The sequence below is a fragment of the Prionailurus viverrinus genome, chromosome C1 (assembly GCF_022837055.1).
Source record: "Prionailurus viverrinus isolate Anna chromosome C1, UM_Priviv_1.0, whole genome shotgun sequence".
In the NCBI taxonomy this organism is placed as follows: Eukaryota; Metazoa; Chordata; class Mammalia; order Carnivora; family Felidae; genus Prionailurus; species Prionailurus viverrinus.
The window spans coordinates 186938244-186964758 of record NC_062568.1 but is presented as its reverse complement, the minus strand read 5'-3'; the positions used below and the strand labels follow the sequence as shown (position 1 = coordinate 186964758).

General features: G+C 43.9%; 1 protein-coding gene across 2 annotated transcripts in view; it reads left to right on the top strand.

Moving 5' to 3' along the window:
• The first annotated feature begins 7044 nt into the window (after positions 1-7044).
• Positions 7045-26515, top strand: part of LOC125172723 (protein argonaute-1) — a 37552-nt gene continuing 18081 nt past the window's right edge. The window contains exons 1-11 of one of the 2 annotated variants that reach the window (XM_047871182.1): positions 7045-7346; positions 12467-12650; positions 16337-16457; positions 16893-17074; positions 17476-17612; positions 17837-17971; positions 18122-18209; positions 18819-18966; positions 22745-22864; positions 23231-23353; positions 23491-23624. In XM_047871182.1, the coding sequence (XP_047727138.1) occupies positions 7322-7346; positions 12467-12650; positions 16337-16457; positions 16893-17074; positions 17476-17612; positions 17837-17971; positions 18122-18209; positions 18819-18966; positions 22745-22864; positions 23231-23353; positions 23491-23624 (1397 nt within the window). In that variant the 5' untranslated portion in view covers positions 7045-7321. Of the gene's footprint in view, positions 7347-12466; positions 12651-16336; positions 16458-16892; positions 17075-17393; positions 17613-17836; positions 17972-18121; positions 18210-18818; positions 18967-22744; positions 22865-23230; positions 23354-23490; positions 23625-26515 lie in introns of those variants that run through there. The other variant, XM_047871183.1, reaches the window with a different exon arrangement.

Below are 26515 nucleotides of genomic sequence, written 5' to 3'. Positions count from 1 at the left end.
GGGAGGGGCAGAGAGAGAGAATCCCAAGCAGGCTCCACACTGTCAGCGCAGAGCCTGATGTGGGTCTCAAACTCAGGAACCATGAGATCATGACCTGAGTCAAAGTTGGACACTTAACCGACTGAGCCACCCAGGTGCCCCATAAGATTTTTTAAATTCATGGGTATATAATTATTATTCTGTGTCGACTTTCTTTTAAATATTTTTTAATGTTTATTTTTGAGAGAGAGACAGTGTGTGAGCAGGGGAGGGACAGAGAGAAGGGAAATACAGAATCTGAGGCAGGCTTCAGGCTCCAAGCTGTCACAGAGCTTGACGTGGGGCTTGAATCCATGAACTGTGAGAGCATGGCCTGAGCCGAAGTTGGATGCTTAATCAACTGAGCTACCCATGCTCCCCTGTGTTGACTTTCTAATGAATGAATGTTAATTATATAGTTGTACTTGTGGAGGCTGTCTTTTTCCTTGGTGCATTGATACACTGACACTATATTTATTGTAAATATTTTTCCATTGAGCTTCTTTATGGATTAATGAAGGTGAAGGAAGGAAGATAGTAGGAATTAATTCTGCGCATGTCCTTTCCACTAATCAACAGCCTGGTAACATCCACCCAGATAGATTCTGGGTTGAAAGTCGAATTATTAGTTTACATTTTCTAAGCGGTAATGACAGGACACCACAGGTTGACTGCCATCTTTGGGATTCATATGTTATGGTATATCTACATCTATTTTTATATCAGAGACCATGCCTTTCCTGGTCATACCTGACTTCGATATGTTATAATTCTTTCTAGACTGGGATGTTCCTAAGATTCTCCAACCCACTCAGGGTTAGCCTGTCCAAAGGGATCTCCTGTTATGCTAGGGCAAATTTAGAGTTTGGGGACCTCCATCTGGGTTAGTTCACTTCCATCCTGAGTGGAACTGAACTATGAATCTAAGTGGAACTACACTGTGACTCTGCCTTGGGTGTCAGAACCAGGGACAGCTCCTTTTGTCCCTCCCCCAGCTACCCTTCCTTTGGCTTCTGCCTGGGAGAGAGTGGGCAGATTTGGGCATGGTGTACTTCTCTAGGCTCTTCTTACTGTTCTTGTTTCCATCTTTATGCTGGAATATTAGTAGTGATAGTTCCTGGAATATGGCTATTTCTCACCTTTATTCTCTACTAATGATGCTTAGTATGCCTTCCTCTCATCCTTCCTTTGCCTGGCTAATTCCTGCTTACCCTCCCAGGCCTGTTTAAGTAGTATCTCTTCTAGGAAACGTACCCAGATTACCCCAGACTGGGTTAGATATGTATCTTCTTAGTTCCCATGGTGCTCATGTTGCCTCTGTCATTACACCCGGAATTGCATTGAAATGACCGTTAGTGTTGTCCAGTATAATAGCCACTAGCCACGTGTATTAAACACTTAGAAGTGTGACTGGTCTGAATTGTGATGTGCTACAAATGTAAAATATACCCAAATTTCAAAGACTGCTATAAAAAAAAGAATGTAAATATTAATGATTTTTTATATCGATGACATGTTGAAATAATATTTGGGGTTAAATAAAATATATTATTACAATAAATTTGACCTGTTTCCTTTTTATTTTTTATAACGTGGCTACTAGAAAATCTAAAATTATGTATGCATCTTGCATGATATTTGTATTGGATAGCACTGATCTATATATTTATCTCTTCTTAGGGGTAGGAACTGGCCGGAATCCATCCTTATCTCTGTATTTCTGGAGCACAATACATGGGGTTGGGTGGGTCCTCAGAACTTGGTACTGGAGTAGCAAGGGTCCAACAGACATTATTGCATTATTTGCTTTTTCCATCCAGGAGCTTGACCTCTCTCTACTCAGGCTTTTTTTATATGTCCTTTATTGATTCTTACAGATTTTCTCATAGTCCACAAATATTTCTTATTAAGTTTATTTCTAAGTATTTTGAATTGGATATTTTATTATTATATTTTCTAATTAGTTATTACTTGCACCAGCAGTGAATGCTACAGATTTTTGCTTATTTTCCTGAATCTTTCCAGTTACTTAGTCTTACTAGTTTTAGTAAGACTGTATATTTTCTTGTTACATAATTGCATCAACTACAATAAAGATATTTTCTTATATACTTAAGTTTATATTTCTCTTTCTACCACTCCTGCCCCTCCTCTCTCTTTCCTGGCTAGAATATCTAAACCAGTATTAAAATAGTGTTAGTGGTGTAGACTGACCTTATTTGTTCCTCTTTTAAAGGGAAAGTATCTACTGCTTCTTCACTAGCTAAAAATATTATCTTATCAAGGATGAGTGATTTTAATTATTTTATTTTAATGGGTATTAAAATTTATAAAATATTTTTATCTATTACTATTATCATGTTTATTTTTTATTAATCTACATACATGATATATTAAGGTATTTCTTTATATTTTTTTAAATTTTTTTAATGAGTTTTTTTTTAACGTTTATTTTTGAGACAGAGAGAGACAGAGCATGAACGGGGGAGGGTCAGAGAGAGAGGAAGACACAGAATCTGAAACAGGCTCCAGGCTCTGAGCTATCAGCACAGAGCCTGATGCGGGGCTTGAACTCACGAACCGCGAGATCATGACCTGAGCCGAAGTCGGACGCTCAACCGACCTAGCCACCCAGGCTCCCCGGTATTTCTTTATTTTTGAACTATCCCTGAATTACCCTTATGTTTGTGATATGCTTTTATTTTAATAATGTTATATAGTGTTGTGATTAAGAGTGTTGACCCTGAAGCCATCCAACTGAGTTCAAGTTCTGCCTCTGGTAGTTGCAAGTTGTATGATTTTGGGCAAATTACTTATCTGTGTCTCCATTTTTAGTAATAGTACCTGCCTTCGCTGGTTATTTACCTATTGCTTCTCAGCCCAAACCCACCTACCTGTTCTATGATGCACCAGGATTTTTGTGAAGATTACGTGAGTTAACATATGGGAAGTATTGGAATAGTACCTGGCACTTAATATTAAGTAAACCCTTAAGGTTAGCTATTGTTGGGGTGCCTGGCTGGTTCCTTTGGTAGAGCATGCAACCCTTGATCTCAAGGTTGTGAGTTTGAGCACCACCTTTGGCATGGAGTTTACTTAAAAAAAAGTTATTCTTATTATCATAATTTTAATTAATCTCATAGAATTCTACATGCTAGTATTTGACTTGCAATTTTTGCATCCACATTCTTGAGATCTCTTTTTGTAATATCATCTGATAAGAGATGAAGATCTATACCTGCAATTGTGAACAGACTAGGAAAATTCCTCTTTCTCCCATGTCCTAGATCCATTCATATAACATGGAACAGAATTATTTCTTTCAGGAATAGTTGGAAGTATTAAACAGTGAACTTTCTGGGCCAGATTTCTTTTGTCATTTTTGATAACTTTCTCAGTGTCCTCTGTAATTGTTGCTCAGTTCTTGCTTTTGAGTCCTTGTTTTGCATTTTTTAAAGAAAAAATATGTATGTAATTTTAAATTTTACTCAGGGTTTCAAATTCAGTAGTCTATAGTTGTGTAAAAAGTTCCCTTTTATTTATTAAATCTCTGTGATAAGCTTTAAAATTTGGGAGTGATAGATTTGTTCACTGTTTTGATTGTGATGATGGTTTCATAGGTTGACACATAAGTTAGAATTGATTAAATTGTACACTATATATATATGCATGCAATTTAGTGTATGCCAATTATACCTTAATTTAAAGATTAATTTTTTGGGGTGCTTGGGTGGCTCAGTTGGTTGGGTGTCCTGATTTTTGATTCCTCTCAGGTCATGATCTCACGGTTCCTGGGATTGAGCCCTATGTTGGGCCCCACGCTGACAGCACAGAGCTTGCTTGGGATTTTCTCTCTCCCTCTCTCTCTGCCCCTCCCCTGTGTGCACACACTTTCTTTCTCTCTCAAAATAAATAAACTTTAAAAAAACGATAATTTTTAAAAAGTCTACCAATTTCATAAGTCTTTTCAAGGTACCAGTTGACATTTATTTATTCTATTGTTCATAATTTCTGATTTTTAAAATTATGTCCTGAAATACATGAGAAATATATTTTATTTATTGCTATTTTTTATTTTAGAGAGAGTGCATGAGGTGGGGAGAGGGGCATAAAGAGAGAAACTTAAGAAGGCTCCATGCTCAGCATGACACCTGACTCAGGGCTCCTTCTCATGACCCTGGGATCATGACCCGAGCAGAAATCAGGAGTCTGATGCTCAACCGATTGAGCCACCCAGGTACTTCTATATTTTACTATAGATAAAAAGAGATGGTGCATGCAAGAGCTGTTGGTGATTCATTTCAGATAGTAGGGTATATGATTTGTTTCCTGTCTATTTTAATACCTTGATCTTATTGTTCCCAGGCTATATTTTAAATACAAAAAGAGCAAACTATAGATGGAGATGCAGTTTTTTGTTTTTTGTTCTTTTTTCCCCAGGTCATTCTTATTGTTTTGTGGCCAGGAAAGTCAGGCCATAGAGAAAGGTATATAATAAGAGGAAAGACCTGGGCTCTGGCCCACACAACAGAGGCCCTTGAGTGTGAGTTAGTGGTATACGGAGATGCAAGGATTGAACTGCAAATAGCCAAGGACCCAATAACTCTCCGGGAAAGTATATTAGGAATTACTGGAAGAATTTTACATAAAAATACCAAAATGCTGTGAGGATTTCCTTTATACTCTACTACTTTGCCTACCCTAGAGTGAAACCCGTGATGATGGACACAGTCTGCAGAAAGGCCAGGGCCAGGCTTGACTCCACTAGCCACTTTGGAGACGGGTCAGAATAGTAACCAATGGCTTTCCATAAAGTTAAGTGTGAGGCTTGGTATTTAGAACAGGAGATTCATACTCTTCTAATGGAATGCTGAGCTTCTAGCTTAGTTGTGCCAAGGCAAAGGTCTTGCTATTTCTGAGGTTGTTTTGAAGCCATCTGTTTCAGAGTCAGATCAACCCATATTTTTACTGATCATTCTAGGCATAGCTTGCGTGAGGCACTAACAGGGGACAGTGATGCATCTGATTTGGTCCCTGTTCTTCAGGAACTTAGAATATAGTGCAAGAGGCAGACAGTGATTATGATAGTGGCTAATACTTTGTCTGCATTCTTCTAGGTACTGTTCTAAGTCCTTTATATGTATTAACAGCAGCCCAATGAGGTAGATGCTATTTTACCCCCTAAAATGGGAGAGGAAGAAATTGAAATACAGAGAAATTAAGTAATTTGCCTCCTGTTACACAGCTAGTAAATGGCAGCACCAGGATTAAAGCCAAAACAGTCTGGCTCTAGAGTCTTTGTTCTTTATACTGTAAAGCAATAGTTCTCAGACTGTGGTTCCTAGATCATCAGCATCAGCCTTATCAGGCAACTTATTAGAAATGCACCCTGAAAAAAAAAAAAGAAATGCACATTCTTGTGTCTTACCCAAGACCTACTGAATCACAAACTCTGGAGGTGGGGCTCAGCAATCTATGTTTTAACAAGCACTCCAGGTGATTCTGACACTTGTATTTGAGAACCTCTGCTAGAGAGAAGCAAGGCACACTATGGTTAGTGTCAGAAATTAATCTTTCTATGGGTAGAGACTGGGTATGTTCTCTCTCTTAAGTTCCTAACCTTCTGCACAGTATCTAGTGTAAAGTAGGCATCAAAAAATATATATGGGTGAATACATATGAATATATGGGAAAGTTACCACTTCTCAACTGCAGCCGACTGAATGGGAGGAATTGTCCCAGGCACTGTGAGACTAGCATGGAAGTAGTTGTGTTACTTTTGGCAAGGTATGAACTAGCACCAAGGATCTGCACTAGCACAAGGAGCCTTCAGAATGGCAGAGTCATGTGAGAGCAAGTCAGGAGGTAAACATGTCAGGACTTGGTGAACAGCTAAATGGGGGCAAGAAACAAGGAGGAGAAACTGTCGGTTCTGGGATGAAGGCACCATTTGCAGAGAAAGGAGGCATAGAACAAGCACATTTGTGGGGGAAAGATAAAGAGTTTGATTTTGGACTCCAAATTTGAAGTGCTGGAGATCCAGGTGGAGCTGTCCAGCATACACTTGGAAATATGAGTCTAAGACATGGCTGGAGATAGAGATTTGGAGAGATAGTTGAGCCATAAGAATGGATGAGACCTTCAAGGGAAAAGTGGAGGGAGAAATGAAAAGAGAGCTGGATTTGAAACCACAGTGAACACTGTTATTCAGTGGGGCAGAAAGGCAACAGGGAGCCCTTGAAGAAGACTGAAAAGGATTTAGGCAATAGGAGACCTCAGAAAATTATGGAGTCTATGTAAGGCTCAAAAAGGAAGGGGAGGCCAGTGTCAGATGCCACGGAGAAATAATCAAAAATTATCTTTTGGATTTTGACACTAAAAGTATTTTAAGTGACGTGGTGAGTGCAGAAGCAGATTGACCGAATTCAGGGGTGAGCTCCGGATGAAAAAGCGGAGGCAGGTTCTTCCAAGGTCCCACAGATTGAACTCTGTAGCCACGCTTAAGTTGAGACTGTGACATCTTCCAGCGTAGGCAGGGTCTCTTTCTCATCTGTGGTCCCAGCGCCCAGCACACGGCCTGGAAGAGAGGGTGGCGTCAGTGAGTTCATTGACTAGGGACGGAGAAAGGCTTCGCGGAGGCAGTCTCTTTGCAGCCGAGGCTCGAAGGATGAGGGTGATTGGGAGGAGAGGTGGGAGGCAGGGCCCCTGGGTGATGGGGTGCTCCGAGTGTGTGAGGGGGACCTGGGAATGAGGTGGGGTTTCTGTGATGTGCGTGTGGTTGTGTGCAAATGGGAGGAGGCTGTGTGTAGATTTGGAGAGACCTATTTGGGTAAAAGACACAGGGCCAGAGCTGCTGCGGGGTGGGGGGGGTGTTTCCCCTGCTCCACCCCACTTACGCTGCTGCGCGATTCCGCGGCGCCTCTACCGGAGCCCTCCCGCCAGGCTGCATGGCGATGGGTGACCGCCAGGGGCCGCTGCCTCGGGTCCCCGGTGCTCCCGCCCCTCTCCATTGGCCTTTGTTGCCGTCGGAGCGCCCCGCTTGACTCGTTCCCGTCCGCCCCCTGGGCCTGGCGGTCGCGCCTGCGCACTGGCAGCTGGCCGGGCGCTCGCTGGGGGAGCTGCTGCAGGCTCCGCGGCGGCGGCGGCAACGGAGGCTGCGGGGGCAGCGGCGCGAGCGGCCGGGCTTGGGGGGGGGTGCCGAGCCCGGCCCGGAAGCCCGAGCAGCTAGAGTGCTGGGTACCTAGGCCCCTCACTCTGGACTCCACAGTCTCCGGGCCGCCTGACCTCCACACGGGTATATGGGATGGAAGCGGGACCCTCGGGAGCAGGTAAGGGCCCCTGGGAGTGGGAGACGGTGAGTGCCCCCAAGGACCGGGGGAATTCCCGCGTGAAGAGCAGGATTTCCGAGTGAGGGGAGGTTTCCTGAGTGAGGAGAGGGGCTTTTATGGGATGGGGGGCCCAGTTTGAAGGTGGCTGTGTGCAGTTCCGGGGGAAACCTTGTGAAGGAAGCCCTGAGACGCGGGCCGTTTATCAAAGCCGTTTATCCCACTCCTAGAGGTGGGAAGTAATCAGGGAGAAGGGCCTGAATGCACGTAAGGACTCCGGGAGATCCTGGGAGGCCTAGGGAGAGGCCCGGCAGGTGGCAGGGGGCGGGCTCCAGGTGTCCAGGATAGGAGGGGGTCACACAGATGGGCCCAGTGCTGCTGCATGCCGGGGGCGGGGGCTCATCCAGGCTGGGCTGGGCTACTGTCTCTTGGGAGAAGGCGCCAGAGCTGGGCTATGAGCTCCGCCCCAGCCGGGCCTGACGCGGGGGCGAGGGTCAGGGGGCGGTGGGTGGGGATCCAGTCCCGGGATTCCCCCCGTTGAGTCTGGGGAGCTGGAGCGGAGGCGCCTGAGCATGCGCGAAGGTGGCAACTTGAAGGGGCTGCCCGAAGTGGTGGGGGCGTGGCTGCCCGAATCCCCCCACCCCCCACCCCGCCTGATTTGGCTTGGAAAAAGGAGCCCGCTGATGGGATGCATTCTCTAAGGTTAAGCTGGCAGAGTGCAAATGGAAATTATCCCCTTCCCCATCTTTGGGGCTCTTACACTTGATCTTGGAAACCCTCAGTCACAATTTGCCAAGAACGGGTTGAAGGAAACTGCCAAAGTGCCGCCTTATGTCACTGGGATGAGGAAAGACTAGGACCAAGGCAATGTTCTGGCGGCGAGTCCTCCTTAGAAAAGGTGTTGGTTACTGAGGGACCAAGGCCGGGACCAGGTTTACCTGAAAGGGGTTGTCTGCCTGGTTTCCTCGTTTGTGGTCCAATAGTTTGTAGACATGGGATCTTTTAATCCAAAGATTATGATTTTTTCCATTGAAATGTCTCCTCAGGTGATAGCCTAATGTCTTTCTATATTTTGTGGCTTCTGTTCCTCACTGGGTATTTTTTCTTTTTCCTCTCTCTGCTCCCAAGAAACTGTCAAGGCCATGACATTAGACCCAAGGTTGCCAAGCTTGCCCTTTGTTTGGGGGAGGGGGAATCCCAGGTGGTAGCCTTAACTCTCTGGTATTCACAAGCAATCAGGAGGAAAGGAGACGAAAACAGGAGAAATTGGGGTAGGGTTGCCTCAAGAAGACCAGAGTCTCCAGGATAGGCTGTGGGGTAGTGGGACTTGCCGTGTCCTAGGTCTTTTTACCCTTTGATCAGAGGAGCATTCTGGATCTGGGAATCCTTTAGGTCTTGTCTCACTACCTCCTTCCATTTGCTCTAGAGGTGGATATAGGATTTCTATTTAGGACATGAATTTCATTTCTGGTGGAAGAATCTCATTTATGCCAGATCTTAACTTCCTCAAGGAAATAGCTCCTACCAACGTACCCAAGTTATCCATTTAGTGATCTGCAAGTACTTTGTGACCACTTTCCCCAAAACAAAAGCAACCTTGTAAAGGTCTTCAGGTAGAGTGCAGGGAGCAACTGACTTCAGAAAACTACTTCCTCCTTCCCTCTGGCTTCTTTCTCCATTCTAGGAACTCTCCTGGTTTTCTAGGCTGGAGACTATTTGCAGCAATCTGTGTACTAGAGTAGGAGGAGGTCACAGAGGTCCAGATGGATTGCTGGGAGCTGGCACTCATATCAAACTGCTCATGATTTCTCCTGATGAATTCCTAATGGACTCTGGGGTGATGAAGAAATGGACTTTTTTGTTTGTTACAAGAGATAAACTTCTAGGGAAGGGACTAGAGCCTGGTATCTGGAGTTGGCTGTAGCTTAGTGGGACAGGCTTTGCCTCTTCAAAAGGTGTATTTGGAATTCATTCTGGAAGCTGTGAATGGCAGGAGCCTATAACTGCCTGCTTCCTAGGCCCAGACTTTTCTCTTGGAAGTTGGAGGACACAGTACACAAAACTAAAGGTATTGGTGCTGGCTTCACTGGACTTATGTCCCAGTGTGTTTTCTGTACTCAGGTGTGTTCCACTCACATATACTGGATTGGAAGCTCCAGGAGGGTAGAGGTAATGTCTTATTTATCTGTGGAAATAGTGAGTGTCTAGGCCCTGAAACGAAGTACACATTTAGTAATTGAATCACATTCCAGTATGAACATAAATGGTTAAGCACATATATGGATATCTAATAAGTTGCATATACTCATGTGTGGACAAATTCTTTTTCGGAGAGATTGGCCTCTTAATCTTTGCTTACTGGACGGCTACCCCAGCCTTGAGTTTGTGTTTTAAATAGGCAGTCTGGCTCCTTAGGAGGTATGTGGGCCCCAGAACTACAGGGAAGGAATCTCTGAGCCAGACCTTTCAGCTCTGTTACTTTTCCTTCTCAGGGCTGGTTGGGATGGGGGAGGAGGAGTGTCCTTTTCATGGCCCCTCCCTCCTTGCTTTTGTCTGCAAGGAAGGGCCCCGCCCCTTTCCCCCAAGGCCCAAGCTTTGTCCTCTGTGCTGGGGCCCTCATCTGCATCACAAAGTGGCCGTCTGTCCCTGTCTGGGTTTGAAGGGAAGTGTCTCCCTTTCTCAGACTAAAAGCTGGGGGCAGGGTGGGGTAAGGGGAGGACTTTGTACAGCTCTAAGGCTTGCAGGGGGATGGGATGGGAGAGAGGTTCTCCCTTTTGCCTTCCCTAGTTTGGGGATGAAAGGGAAGGTGGGGGTTCTCCTGTTTTCCTAAAGCTTCCTTGGAGTGGAGGGTGCCTAAGGCTGAATTTGGTGTGTAGTCCTATTTCTGGGGAAGAGAAGCCTTTGAGGCTAGAGTGTCTGTCCCATCCCCCATTATTTCTACCCAGCCCCCAACTCTAGGGTATGTCTTTTTCCCAAGACTCCACAAATGATTATTCAGCCTGGGAGGCTAAGGAGATGAATGGAACATGAAAACTTGGGGAGGGGAAGGGTGTCTCTTACATCCACCAGGATGTTTATCTTGTTCAGGGTTTATAATTGTTTTTGAGCAGTTTGCAGGTGTTTTGTGTTTGTGTGCTATACATGCTTGTGTGTTCTTTGTGGTGTGTCTGAGGATCTGTTTGTTCATTCATTTATTGCCTGTATGTTGAACACCTATATGCTAGGAGGCAAGATACAGTCCTTGCTCTTGAATAACTCACAATCTAGGGTGGTGTGGGGTATGCATATAAAGGTAAACTGTCTAGGTGTAAGTGTGTGTTTAGGTGTGTATGACAGGAATGTGCCTTACTATGTGTCTGCATCTATCTATTGCTTGTGTGCAATTTCTGTCCAGCTCTTTCTGGGATAGGCACCCAGGTGCTAGTTAGTAGTTAGGCTTTCACTTGCCCATATGGCTGAGTCCTTGAAGGCCTTTTTCCCCCAGGCTGAGCCTTCATTTTTCTGTCTGTGTTTCCCTGTCTGCAGAGTGGGGCTGGGCTTGACAGGTGGTCAGAAGGAGACACAGCAGCTTAGCTCTGGGAATCGTGCCCCTCCCGTGAATGGTTCTGACCTCTTCCTGACCCCTAGCTGAGGATATGCCCCATCCCCCCAGCCTGGCCGACTGTGAAAGCAGAGCTCTGGTGTTGGGAGGTTCTGGGCTAGTTTATCCCTCTCTCCTCCCACCTGGGCTGGTCCTCTAATGGCAAGGACAATAGTAGCTATGGACAAAGGCTTCTCTTAGACAGCTTCCCTTTTTACTCCCTTTCCCCTCAAGCTAGAAAATAAAACCAGGGGCAGCAACCTAGCTGGTGGGAAGAGAGGAAAAGCAGTGGGAGCTGGCCTTGCCCTAGCCTTTTCCCAAAGGGCCTGCTCTATCTTGAAATTGATCCCTTCTGCTACTGTCTGGGCCCTCTGTGTGGAAGGAGCTATGGCTGTGGAGAGCACCTTGTATTCTCCTTCCTGAAACAAGTATCTCATTATTCTCTAGCATGCTAATGGCCACCTCTCCTTCCCAAGTCCTCTACTGTAGCCTACTCTTGCCTCATTCTCCTGTGTTCTGCCAGTCTTCATTCCCTAGCTTTTTCTTTTGAACTTGTTTATTTATTGTCTCCCCAACTGCAGCCTTATTTCTTACTCACCTTCCCAACTCTAACCTATATGTTGCCCAGGCCCTAACTCCAGCCTTCCCCCCTTCCTAGATCAAGCCTCTTTCTGCTCTGACTTCCAATTGTGGCTCTTTGTCAGCTCCCTGTTTCAGCCTGTCTCCTTTCTTTTGTCTCCAAACTGTTTTTTTTAAGCCTTTTCTGCTTTTTTGTCTCTCTAACCTCAGCCTTTCAGTGACCTCAATCCTTTCTAAAACACTGTCTCCCCTCACATCTCCCTAGCCTGACCTTCTTTGGATCTTCCTCCCACCTACATTGCACAGGAGCATTAAGATGTTGCTGTTTCATGTTCAGGATGGTAATGAGTGAAGAGAGCATCTGGCTGGCAGAGAAGACAAGAATTCTTGGTCTACTAGATACCTGGTGGAGGCAGGTGTCTTACTCTAAAATAAGGAAGAAAGTTTATTATTGGGAGCCAGATTTAGCCTCTCTACTTGACATATAATAGGAACGTATTAAATATTCACATGAATTTAAGGTAGATGACAAAGATAATTTTCCTAACTGGAGAGAGGTTTTTAAAAAAATGAATATGGAGAGACACGTGGTGGCCCAGTTGGTTAAGCGTTCAACTTCAGCTCAGGTCATGATCTAACACTTCATGAATTTGAGTCCTCCATTTGAGCAGTGTAGAGCCTGCTTCAGATCCTCTGTCTCCCTTTCTCTCTGCTCCTCCCTTGCTCTCTCTCTCTCTCTCTCTCAAAAATAAAGAAACATAAAAAAAAAAAAAAAAACCAAAAAAACAAAAAACAAAAAACATGGATTGACTGAGCCAGTGGAACCCTTCAGTTGGGTTGGGTAGGCAGGAAAGAAGCTTCCCCTATACTTTCCTGTTCCTCTTCTGGGAGGCTTTGTGCCTTCTTTGATCAGAATGGTAAGGAGATGCCAGACTCTACCCTCACCAGCCTCTTTGTTTTGTAGCTGCAGGCGCCTACCTGCCCCCCCTGCAGCAGGTGTTCCAGGCACCTCGCCGGCCTGGCATTGGCACTGTGGGGAAACCAATCAAGCTTCTGGCCAATTACTTTGAGGTGGATATCCCTAAGATTGACGTCTACCACTACGAAGTGGATATCAAGCCGGATAAGTGTCCTCGCAGAGTCAACCGGTAAGTGATACACATCTAAGCCACCAAGTCCAGGACTCTTTACTTTCCTGAGTCTCAGAATCTTGAGAGGATCCAGAGAAAACTGGTAGAGTATGATATCACCAGATTCAAGGAAGTTTTTGAGGAGGTTTAGGTAATGTAAATGTTGAAAAATATCATTGAATTTGGCTCTGTGGAGATAATTGGTGCCTTTTGCAGAGCAGTTTTAGCAGATTAGTTGGGCTAGTAATCTATAGTCTGTTGAGGGATCAATGGAAGGTAATGTGGTAGGTATTGTGAGAGCAGATTGCCTTTTCTAGATAGCTTACAGTGAAGCATGCGGAGAGAGAATATGTTGGTTAGAGAGGATTTATAGAGGTCAATACAATGTGTTGCATGTTGCAGTGTTTGTTAAAATGAATGAATGAAAAGTTTTTAAGAACGAGACATGGATATGCTTATAAACTGAGGAGAAGTTGTTGGAGAAATAGGTTAAAGGTACAGGACAGAGAGGAGATGAATGAGTTTCCACTCATTGCTAAGTCAGGAGGACATTACAGGATACATAGTTGGAGGAATTAGCCTTAGAAGAAGAAATATTTCTTTACCAAATTAACTAATTTTATTATTATTTGAAAACTACATATGTACAAAGTAAGAAAAAAGTTAAAATATTAAAAAAAGAATAGCAGTGAAAAATATCTCCTCTTATACTCTGGTCTCTAGTCCCTGAGTCCCTTTCCCTAGAGACATTCATTGTTACCATTCTTGAGTATGTTTCCATAGATTTTTGTATGCATATGCAAGCATATATGTATATAGAACATTTTTTAAATGCACAAAATGTAGAATCCTATATGCCTTGTTCTGTACCTTTTTTCCACTGAACAGTATGTATCAGTACATGCATATCTGCCTTTTGCATAGCATCATAGATATTCCATTGAATGGATGTATTATAACTTATTTAATAAATCTGTTGAGGAACATTTAGGTTTAGTTTAAACTTTTGCTACAAAAGTGAAACTGTTGGATATTATTAAATATAGATACATTTTTTGCACTCAAATATGAATGTATCTATAGGATAAAGTTCTAAGAGTAGAATTGCTGGCATAATACTTTGAAAAATTTTGAGGGGTGCCCGGGTGGCTCAGTTGGTTAAGCGTCCGAGTTCAGCTCAGGTCATGATCTGGAGGTTTGTGAGTTTGAGCCCCACATTGGGCTCTGGGCTGACCGCTTGGATCCTGAAGCCTGCTTCGGATTCTGTATGTGTGTGTGTCTCTCTCTCCACCTCTGCTCTGCTCTGCTCATGCTCTGTCTCTCTCTCAAAAATAAACATTAAAAAAATTTTTTTGAGGGACACCTGGGTAGCTCAGTCGGTTACCATTTGAGTCTTGATTTCAGCTCAGGTTGTGATCTTATGTTTTGTGGATTTGAGCCCCACATTGGGCTCTGTGCTGACAGTGCAGAGCCTGCTTGGGATTCTTTCTCTCCCTGTCTCTGCTGCTGCCCCTCCCACCCCCATTAAATAAATAAACTTAAAAAAGAAAGAAATTTTGAGATATTACCAATTTTTGTTTTAGGGTAAGTTGTACCAATTTATACTCCCATCATCAAAGTATCAGAGTGCCCCTTCCCATAACTGCACCCATCCAGTATATTGGATTTTTTGACCTTTGGAATTATGATAAGTAGAAAATTATATCTTGGTCCAGTTTTATTTTTTTATTTTTATTTTAAAAAAAAAATTTTTTTTTTCAACGTTTATTTATTTTTGGGACAGAGAGAGACAGAGCATGAACAGGGGAGGGGCAGAGAGAGAGAGGGAGACACAGAATCGGAAACAGGCTCCAGGCTCTGAGCCATCAGCCCAGAGCCTGACGCGGGGCTCGAACTCACGGACCGCGAGATCGTGACCTGGTTGAAGTCGGACGCTTAACCGACTGCGCCACCCAGGCGCCCCCCAGTTTTATTTTCTAAAAAATTTTTAAAGTAATCTCTGTGCCCATTGTGGGGCTTGAACTCACAAACCTGAGATCAAGAGTTGCATGTTCTACTGACTGAGCCAGCCAGGTGCCCCAGTCTTGGTCTAATTTTGAATTGTGTTTCTCTAATGAGTGAAGTTGAACGTATTTTCATATTTTTAAAAATTATATATGGAAGGGAAATTTCAAATGTGAGAGGAAAAATAGGAAAAGAGGTGTGCATATGTACATATGTTTATATGTCTGGGAACTTGAAGGTATCCTTGCCTATTTTGTGCTATACTATTTAGTAATTAGAGGTGTTTTGTTTTGTTGTTGTTTTTAATGTTTGTTAATTTTTGAGAGAGGGCACAAGCTGGAGAGGGGCAAAGAGAGAGGGAGACAGATGATCTGAGGCAGGCTCTGTGCTGTCAGCACAGAGCCCCATGCTGGGCTTGAACCAATAAACTGTGAAATCATGACCTGAGCTGAAGTCCTGAGCAGGAAAGGGACAGAGAAAGAGGGAGACACAGAATCTGAAGCAGGCTCCAGGCTCTGAGCTGTTGGCACAGAGCCTGACACGGGACTCGAACTCACGAGCCGTGAGATCATGACGTGAGCTGAAGTCAGAGGCTTAACTGACTGAGCCACCCAGGTGCCCCTAGAGTTGCTTTTTGATTGGAGGTAGGAATGGGTTCTGGGGTTAGAGGGTAGAGGAGAAAGTTTGGCAGTCTGTAAGGAATGAAAGTGATTAGGGACATTAAAGAGATTGCTCGGTAGCACTAAAGCCTAATTGGGATTGAAACCATGTACTTATAGTTGCTTACAATGTACAATTTGAGTCTTTTTATCAGTAGTATTTAAGAGCTTTGGTTTAGAAAGTGAAGAGGTCAGATAGTTGCATGGATGGTATTTTGAAGGCTAGATGGGCACTCTGGGATCTTAGTGGCAGAGGACAGGAAGTGAAATCAAGAAAGAGATGATAATGAGGTGATAGTGGGGTGGTAGGACTAAGGGCTTCAGAGAGATGGACGAGATGGGGTTCTTCTTCCATAGTTTAGTCCTATTCTAATTCAGATCTCTTCCTCTTTACCTTTTTTGTTTTTTTTTAATGTTTATTTTTTGAGAGAGACAAAGCATGAGTGTGGGAGGGGCAGAGAGAGAGGTAGTTGCAGAATCTGAAGCAGGCTCCAGACTTTGAGCAGTCAGCACAGAGCCCGACATGGGGCTTGACCTCACCAACTGTGAGATCATTACCTGAGCTGAAGTCGGACATTTAACCGACTGAGCCACCCAGGCGTCCCTCATCTACCTTTTATATGTCTCAGCTCGGGGATTGGAGCTGTCTGGATTCTATTCCTGATTCTAGATAGACCCTGGGAGTAATCCCCTTTCCCCTCTGCCTCCTTCTCTGCTCAGAAGGCACTCGTACCTACCTACTCTTTTAGATCCTTCAGAGTCTTGAGATCCTCTAGAGATCTGAGAACCAGAAACATCCCTTGATAGCTTGTTAGAACTGTAGAATTTCAGGCTTTGCTCTAGACTTGAATTAGAATCTCTATTTTAATAAAATCTCCAGGTGATTCATATGAATGTTGACGTTTGAGAAGCACTGCTATAGAGTAGATGAGATTAGAGTAGCTGTTAGGAGGGGATGGACATTACCTGAACGTTGAATTACTTCCAAGAGCTTGAAGTAGTAGTCTCTCAGCTTCTACAGGCTGCTCCTATCCCCCACAGGGAAGTGGTGGAATACATGGTCCAGCATTTCAAGCCTCAGATCTTTGGTGATCGCAAGCCTGTGTATGATGGGAAGAAGAACATTTACACTGTCACAGCACTGCCCATTGGCAATGAACGGGTAAGTTGGGAGTCAGACTAGACCTGTGTCAGGGGTCTGGGGTGGGACAGAACTCGTTTAAGCCTATTAGAGTTTGGCAGTCTAGAAATCCTTTTCATCTTTTATGATGAGAAAGTGTGTATTAGGGTGAGGGATGGGTAGATGGTGATGTTTATTTAGCTTACTGTATGTCTGTCCCTACCCAAACAGACTGAGATTAGTCTTAAAATAGACCTAAAGGACTTCTGCTAGGTGTGGTTGAGAGGGACAGAAGCACTGAACTAAGGTGGCTAGAGACTAAACGGCTGAATTTCCTCTGAAGTCTTCACTGTGAGCCCCTATCAGTTTAAGGAGCAGATTCTTGGCAGATCTGTGTGGTTGGGGACAGTTGGGGCAACACCAGGAATGTTGGATTGTTGGAAAGCATTGGCAATCCTTCACTCCTTTCTTTTGAAGGTTGACTTTGAGGTGACAATCCCTGGGGAAGGGAAGGATCGAATCTTCAAGGTCTCCATCAAGTGGCTAGCTATTGTTAGCTGGCGCATGCTCCATGAGGCCCTGGTTAGTGGCCAGATCCCTGTTCCCTTGGAGTCTGTGCAAGCCCTGGATGTGGCCATGAGGCACCTGGCATCCATGAGGTACTGGGTGTAGTTAGTATCTGGGCTAGTAGTGGTGGCAGAACTGCTATGTGGGGTTGGGGGGTAAAATGAGCACATACTAAGGTCCCACAGTATGCCTTTCAAACAAAACATTCTTTGAAGCCCTACCATATGCCAAGTGGTATGCATATACATTTAGGTGGTTTAAAGCCTTGGCCCTGTCCCTTTTAGATATCTTTGGACCTTCACCCCATCTGTCCCTGCAGGACAGAGAAAGGATAGAGACTTGCACAAGGTCAGTCATACAACTAGTAAAGGATCAGAGCTGGAATTAAAGCCCTGGTGTCCTGCCTTCCAGGCCAGGGCTCCTCCGTGCCCAGGATGCCTCACAGGGTGGGGGCCTGTGCCCGAGGGACCAGTTCTCTGCCTGTCCCTGCCAGGTACACCCCCGTGGGCCGCTCCTTCTTCTCACCGCCTGAGGGCTACTACCACCCGCTGGGGGGTGGGCGCGAGGTCTGGTTCGGCTTTCACCAGTCTGTGCGCCCTGCCATGTGGAAGATGATGCTCAACATTGACGGTGAGTGGGGAGAGCTATGGAGCCAGGGGCACCCTGAGTCCAGTGACCACACTCCCAGCCTCATCCCTCCCAGCTCTGCAACCACACTCCTAGTCTAATCCCTAAAGCCCTGGTACCCCTCCCCCATCCCGATACCCTATAAGGAAGAGGGTGTAAAGAACAGTGCCTCCATTTATACTGAAAGACTGAACCTAAGTTGAGCTCTACCCACCCTGTCCCCACAGTCTCAGCCACTGCCTTCTATAAGGCGCAGCCAGTGATTGAGTTCATGTGTGAGGTGCTGGACATCAGGAACATAGATGAGCAGCCCAAACCCCTCACGGACTCTCAGCGTGTGCGCTTCACCAAGGAGATCAAAGGTGAGGACCCAACCAGGTGGGGAAGGGAAACGGCACTACTTTCTCTTTCGTCCTAAAAGGAAATCCCCTTGGGATATGTTCAGGGGAGAGGCCAAGCCTGGTTGCATGAACAGCCTTTTCCAACCCTGACTGGCAGTGTGTGTATCCCAGGTCTGAAGGTGGAAGTGACCCACTGTGGACAGATGAAGAGGAAATACCGTGTGTGTAATGTTACCCGCCGCCCTGCCAGCCATCAGACGTGAGTTGACAGGCTGCTAAGCCATACCATTAGTGGAAGAGAGCTGATATTTCAGCATACTCCTTTCACTTCCTATGCCCTCCCCCATTGGTCCTGAGGATGAGCCCTGTTTTTCAAGATAAACTTTGGTATCCCTCCTCCAACCTTCCCATATCCTTGATACTCTCCTTACCATTTTTACCTTCTTGGTCTCCACCTCTCCTCCTTGGTCCTTTATTATGGAGCAGGAGTCTTCCCCTGACTGCTGTCTCAGTTCTGTTCTTTCTCAACTTACTCTTCCACCTGAAAGAGAAAACTAGGCTCCTGGGCTCATTCCATCTACCTTCTTGACCTTAGACTACTGGTCTGTGAGTGCCTATTGGATACTGGGCTTTATGCTCAGCACTAGAAATGCAAATGAGTCAGATATGGTCTTGACTGTTGTGGAACTTGCCTCTCAAATCTTTGGCTTTACTCTGGGAGCCCTGTATTGCCTGCTTTCCCATGAGTGGCAATGCTCAAAGAGTCTGGATAGGGATGAAGCCAAGTCTGGGACTTCCCATGGTTGTAAGTCTAAAGAGGTGGGATTAAATACTGGGACCTGACACCTTTTTCCCTTCACCCAAACAGGTTTCCCTTGCAGTTGGAGAGTGGACAGACTGTGGAGTGCACAGTGGCACAGTATTTCAAGCAGAAATATAACCTTCAGCTCAAGTATCCCCACCTGCCCTGCCTGCAAGTTGGCCAGGAACAAAAGCATACCTACCTGCCCCTAGAGGTGAGGCTGCCAAGTAATGGCTGGGCTGGAGAACAAGCATTGTACCTGCGCACTGATCATAAGAGTTCTGTTCTTCCATTCGTAGTCTCTTACTCTCATTTTGAAGTTAGGAAAATTGACATTCTGAGAGGTATGAGGTCGTTCTGTGAAATGTAGGCCCCATTCTAACCTGCTACGTTCTTTCATTATCCCTCATCCTGTTCTCATGTTCTTTCAGGACTGCCAGGCAGAGGTAAAAGCTGTGTTTACTATTTAATAAATAATTAGTTCATTCAGGACAGATATTTCAGATATCCACATTCATGTCCTTTTAATTTCTCTTACCCTGTCTGGAGCTGGGGATCCTAAATGACCTAGAGATGTAAGTATACCTTATTTTGCAGAAAATGGAGATAGGTATTACCTATAACGTGAATTCTATTCATGTTATCAATGTGATGATCAATGTGTCCTTTTGAAAAAGTTTTAGTCCCAAGATTGATCGTATTTTTATGCTTCAGACCTTTGAAATCCTGCAATTAAAGAATAGTAATGCTATTTAAGCCATAGAATACAAATGCAGAGTCATTGTGCTATATTTGATTTGGTATACACACACTAGCCAAAATGTCTTTGGAGAAATTATTGCTGACTACTTCATTGTTTAGTCTAGTGCTACCCAAAATGTGGTCTGTAGACCAATAGCATAGATATTACCTGGGTAGGAGCTTGTTTGAAATGCAGAATCTTAGGTTCCACCTAGAACTATTGAATCAAAATCTGTCTTAACAGAATCCAAAGAGGACTCGTGAACATTAAAATTGGAGAAGCACTAACCTAGAATGACATCTTACTCTGTTCCCATAGCAGGAGTCAGATAGCTGGGACCAAAGCTCAAGCCTTCTGTGAGCTTCTAGGATTAAAAAAAAATTTTTTTTTTTTATGTTGATTTCATTTTTGAGAGACAGAGAGAGACAGAGTGCAAGTGAGGGAAAGGCAGAGAGAGAGGGAGACACAATTCAGAGAAGGCCGCAAGCTCTGAGCTGTCAGCACAGAGCCTGATGCAGGGCTCAAAGCCGTGAACTGCAAGATCATGACCTGAGCCAAAGTCAGATGCTTAACTGACTGAACCACCCAGGAGCCCCTAGGATTTTAGAACTAGCCAGAGGGAATTAGGCTGAGAAGCAATGAGATCCCAAAACCCAAGAATTCTGACTTTAGTTAATAGCTGATGATACCTGGAAAGTGAGAGGAAGGCAGTATGTTCTTTTGAGGTGTAAACAAGAGTCTTCAGGGACAATCCCAGCTTAGGCTATCTACTGTAAGCTAAATTATGTTAAATATATTGTCAGCAAATTAACATTACTTTTGTTGAAACATTAGTTTCCAAGGGGAATAATTTATATAATGTATATTTTTATTCTTGTTGTTTGTTTATTTAACAAATATTTATTGAGCTCCTACCGTGTGTCATATGCTCTTTTAGGTGCCGGGAATGTAGAGATTAACAAGACAGACAAGGTCCCTGCTGTCACGGAGCTTACGTTCTAGAAGGGGGAGATAGACAATAAATTGATAAATAAGATAGTTTCAGATGGTGGTAAGTGGTGTAAGAATAATAAAACAGATTAAGGGGATAGAGGTAAAGGAGGAGGGGGTTGGAGAGCCACTTTAGTTATTGTACTCAGGGAGGTCCTTTTGTAGGAGACATTTGAGTCCTAAACTATGAGATAGAACCAACCTCGTAATAACCTGAGGGAAGAACCTTTCAGGCAGGAGGTAAATAATAAGTACAAAGGCTCTAAAGCAGCAGGGAACTTGGATTTTTTGAGAAATAGAGAGAAGGCCATAGTGGCTGGCGTATGGTATATGAGGGGAAAAGTAGTAGGGGATGATTTCAGAGAGAGGTACAGGGTCTTATCATGTAGGCTTTTATAGCCAGGTGGGATTTTTTTAAGAATAACTTTATAGAAATATAATCCATATACCATAAAATTTACCCTCTTCAAATGTACAATTCAGTGGTTTTTAGTATATTCAGAGTTGTATAACCATCATCATTATCTGATTGTAAAACATTTTCATCATCCCCAGAAGAAAACCCATACCCATTAGCAGTCACTTACATTCCTACCAATCAGCCCCTAGTAACCACTAATCTATTTCTGTCTTTGTGCATTTGTCTATTATGGACATTTCATATGAATGGAATTATATATGGCTTTCTTTTGACTGGCATATTCACTTAGCATAATGTCTTCAAGGTTCATTATACTGTAGCATGTGTCAGAATTTTCCTCCTTTTTAAGGCTGAATAATATTCTATGTATATGCCACTTTAAAAAAATGCATTCATTCATTGATGGACACTTAGGTTGTTTCTACTTGTTTAGCTGTTATGAATAATGCTGCTGTGATTATATGTGTACAGTATTCATTCTAGTCTCTGCTTTCACTTTTTTTGAGTATATACTCAGAAGTGGATTTACTGAATCATGGTAATTCTGTGTTTAATTTTTTGAGGAATCCCCATACTGTTTTCTACAGTGGCTGTACCATTTTACATTCCACCAGCAATGCACAAGAGTTTCAATTTCTCCACATCCTTGCTTTAGTCTTTCCTAGTGTTGATTCTGTAGCTGAAATCATCAATCAAGAATGCTACAACTTTAAGGTGCTTTTAAGAGAGCAACCTCGTAATTTTTGACAATTCTGGATTTTTATTAATTGAATTGACTAATTTGTGTATTCTTTGGGAGATGGAATTTAAAGGCAGGTGACTGTTCTGCGTTTCCCTATCATTGTTCAGCATGAAGTTTGGAAATTAGAAGGAAAACCAGCACTTACATAGTGTTGGCCCTGTGGGAACAAGTTATATATTTCATTTTGTCTGAATCCTCACAACAACCCCCATAGATAGCTAATGCTTTCTCCCATGACTGAAATTAAAGAAGCATAGTCTCAGAGTAGTTAAGAGACCTGCCCAAGGTAATATCACCTAGAAATGGCAAAGCTGGGCTTCAGATTCAAATCTTCCCAACCTGCTGGCTCTCTCTACTCTCCAAAAAGGTTTCCTGTTCATGGCATCCTGAATATAGTATATTGGGGAATGGAAGTCTTTCACATTGCTAGAAAGTCTTTTCTAATCTCCACTGTGTTCTCTTGGGCCCCAAACAGAGGAACACATGACAGGATATTCCTCACACCAACAGAGGATGCTGTCAGCCAACTGAGACAGTGATTTCTGTAGTCCAGGGCTCAGTGATCATCTGTAGGCTGGGGCTCAAGCATTAAGAATCATTTCTAGTTTTCCTGGTGAGTTGCAGGGGAGCAACTGACTGCTTGTCACCATTGGAGAGCTGTCTATTACCTTAAGAATCCAGTTTGTGTATATTGAGTTTTTTAGTATGCAGAAGAGCTGTTTACTGGGTCATTTGGTAAATAATAATTTATGCTAGAGTTTACTGAGTGTTTACTGTGTTCCAGAATTGTACTCAGTCCTTTAAGTGCTTTATTTTATTTAGTCTCCAAACAGCCCTATGAGTTTGTTTCTGTTCTCCCCAATTAACATGAGACCTGGGCCCAGATCTGGCTCTGGATCCCAACCTCTTAATGACAAAGTGGCTATATTGCCTTTGTATTGCAAGTGGATATTTTCTAACTTACCTATCTCTGCACAGGGGATTTTGCAGTCCCCTTCCCAGGGCTGACAGCCAAGGTCTCTTCCCTTATTGTGGGGCTCTGGGTACAGGGTGGACTGTACTCAAGCCAGAGCTACCTGTCCTTCTCGTTTCCTCAGGTCTGTAACATTGTGGCTGGGCAGCGCTGCATTAAGAAGTTGACCGACAACCAGACTTCGACCATGATAAAGGCTACAGCTAGGTCGGCCCCAGACAGACAGGAGGAGATTAGCCGCCTGGTCAGTAGGGCTGCAGAGAAATGTATGCTTGGTTGCTCAGTCATTGGGGCCCCTGGTAGCATAGATGCTTTTCTGCCTTGGCAGGATCCTCAGGAGAACACAAGTCTGGATTTCTTGCCTGGGATTCCATAGGACTGCTCTTGTTTCTTGACCCTGTAGCTACTTGGCTTCCTATTTCTTTTTCCCTCCTGTATTACTTCCCTGTGTTATCCACTCCCACTTACTTCATTTTCCACTTTCCCCCCTTTTTTAGGGCTATTACTTGCCAGCCCCAGCTGCTCTTCAGGGCTTTCTCCTTGGGACCCAGAGGGTGAGCAGTATTGCCAAGCTGCTGCTCCCCTGAGATCCCCTTCTTTTGTCTTACAGATGAAGAATGCCAGCTACAATCTAGATCCCTACATCCAGGAATTTGGGATCAAAGTGAAGGATGACATGACGGAGGTGACAGGGCGAGTGCTGCCGGCGCCCATCTTGCAGTACGGCGGCCGGGTGAGCAGGGTCAGGGCCAGACAACATCTCTGGGGCATATGGTGGGGGGAGTTGGGTTATGTTTCCAGGGGCTTTTGTTCCCCTACTCACCTGGCTCTACTGAGGCTCACCTGGACACCCCCTCTGCCTATCCCCAGAACCGGGCCATTGCCACACCTAATCAGGGTGTCTGGGACATGAGGGGAAAACAGTTCTACAATGGGATTGAGATCAAAGTCTGGGCCATCGCCTGCTTCGCACCCCAAAAGCAGTGTCGAGAAGAGGTGCTCAAGTAAGGAGGGTTGGGTGTATGGGTGGAAGGGTGGGAAGGACCTTAGAGCTGCCTACCTTCCCCTACCCACAAAGAGCCAAGATTTGTTCTGTAGTCTCTTCTTTCTGACTTTTGACCCTGCTTCCCTGTTCTTTCTGGCTCAAAGTTTTACCTGCTCCTTTTCTGTCCATCTGCGGTCAGAAGTCTTGATGAGGAGCTGTATCTGTGTCAGAGATGATTTCAGGGCATGAATCTCCTGAGGGGGGCCTGAATTATTTTATTGTTATAATTATTAACATTGGTAGTAAATAATAGTAGTGATGACCATAGTGTTGTACCAGCACCATACCTAATTTTATGTTCTCTCATTTCATCTTCACAGTGAGTAGGTGGTGGTATTTCCATTTTCAGGAAACTGAGGCTCAAAGAGTATCTTGTACAAGGTTTGCATATCAAGAAAGTGTCAGAGTTGGGATCAAATTAGATCTGAGGTTTCTAAGTTTCTATTCCTCATTGGAAACAAAAGCTCATCTAGTTCTCTGAGCTATTCTCTCCTATACATACAATTTTTTCATTCAAGTCCAAGTGACCTGAATTAGATGAACATGAGTTGTAAGGGCCTCTTAGCTACCTGTGGCTGAGAGACTAGGAATAGATGACAGCAATGAAGAAAATGATACAGCCAAATGGTTTAAAGGAATATTTTAGGGGAGTAATGGTCTTGGGTGAATGAATAAATAGTAAAGAAGTAACTGACTTTTCCCTGCAGTCTTATTATAATTATTATTATTTTTTTAATGTTTTATTATTTATTTTTGAGAGTGAGAGGGACAGAACACAAGTGGGGAAGGGAAAGAGAGAGAGAGGGAGACACAGAATTCAAAGCTTTCTGAACTGTCAGCACAGAGCCTGATGTGGGGCTTGAACTCACCAACTGTGAGATCATGACCTGAGCCAAAGTTGGACTCTTAACCGACTGAGCCACCCAGGCACTCCCCCTACAGTCTTATTATTAATGAGGTATTTCAAATACCACAAAATTAACCCATTTAAAGTGTACAGTTGATTAGTGCCTGCATTCTTTTGAAGCAGTGGCTTCTTATTCACTCTGCATCCGGAATAGGGTCAGTACACTCCTAGGCTGAGGAAGAGCTGGTGGAGCTGACCACTTTCGTTATTGACAAGGATGATAGAGCTTTGTACCCTGGCAGGTTCAGCTGGCTTTGGGATTTTAATGAGAATTAGTTACAGTAGCACCTGATGAATGTGGGGACTCTGGCTGCCCTGCCTGTCCTTCTCCCCTCTGCTCTCACAGATGCACGACTACTACCATCATACTTACAGTTTCTTTTTTTTTTTTTTTTTTAATTTTTTTTTTTCAACGTTTATTTATTTTTGGGACAGAGAGAGACAGAGCATGAACGGGGGAGGGGCAGAGAGAGAGGGAGACACAGAATCGGAAACAGGCTCCAGGCTCCGAGCCGTCAGCCCAGAGCCCGACGCGGGGCTCGAACTCACGGACCGCGAGATCGTGACCTGGCTGAAGTCGGCCGCTTAACCGACTGCGCCACCCAGGCGCCCCCTTACAGTTTCTTTTAAATGAGTTCCTCTTGTCTCCTTTCCTGGGTTTTTGGGACTTTAGCACCATTTGGGTCAAGCCATTCCTAGCCTCGGCCTAACATTGGAGAGTTGGCCCACAGCAATATTGGAAAGGCTCCCAGCTCTTTGCCTTTGTGTCACCTTATTGGAAGATAAATCCTTTTGTGTGCTTCTCTCTTATTCCCATGTCCAGTTCGAGAAACAATCCATTGTTTTGGATATTTTGGGGTACAGAAACTAATAAACCTAGAATCTTGGAATTGGGAGTCAGTTCATCAGACATCCCATTCTCTCAGTATCCTCAGATGCAAGGGGTAAGAATATGGCTTGTATACCTGCGTCAGTGGTACCTAGTTGGATGTTTGGTTCTAGGCTAAAGACTAAAATCTGGGAGTCTGAAGGTATGGCAGTGGATGAGATTGTCCAGGGAGAATGTAAATAGTGAACAGAAGCTAAAGACAGAACTCTGAGAATCCAGAAAGGAAATAGAGCAAAGTTCCTAACTGTGTATGAGGGATGGGATCCCCAGAGTACAGGAAAAGGCATCCTTTCTACTGAGACAGAGGGAGAAGAGGTGGCTGTGGAGGTGTATAAATTGGTAATTGGGGATGGATGAGGGTGTCCTAGGGTCAACCCTCAGCATTTTACTTCTGGCTAAAGAAGTCTTGTTACCTCAGCTATATCACTTTTAGGACAGGATTTCAAGACCTTCTCCATTCTAGACTTCTTTAAACACATCGTGGTCCCCAGCACAGGACACAATATACCAAGTGTGATCTGGTGGTAGAGAGAAGATTGGGAATACCACTTTCTTTGAAGTAGAGACCCACTTATTAAATTTGACTTATTAAATTTGATGTTCCTTTATATCCTCAATCCTAGTTCCATTCCTGCCTTCTGATGTAGCCACCGTCATGAACTATCATGACCTTCCTATCTAATTTATATATTTTGTAAACCTATATATATATATGCTTTTAAATTTTACATAATAGTATCATACTGTATTTATTTTGTGTGTTTACTAAATATGTTAAAAAATATTTATTTTCTTACTATATAGACTTTTGAATCTATCATATTGCTATTTGTATGGTATATAATGTCCCCTAAACAATTCCTTTTATTGTCTACTTGTATATTGCTTTTAATCTGAATGTAGGATTTTCACAAGTTAAATTTCCTGCTACCCATTTCAATTTGTTACTGTATTTATGTAGTTAGATTTTTAAAAATCTACTACATATGTACCCTTTCTTCCTTTCGTAGGGCAAAGCCCTAAAGCCAAAGAAAAGAAGCTTGTTTAATTATTT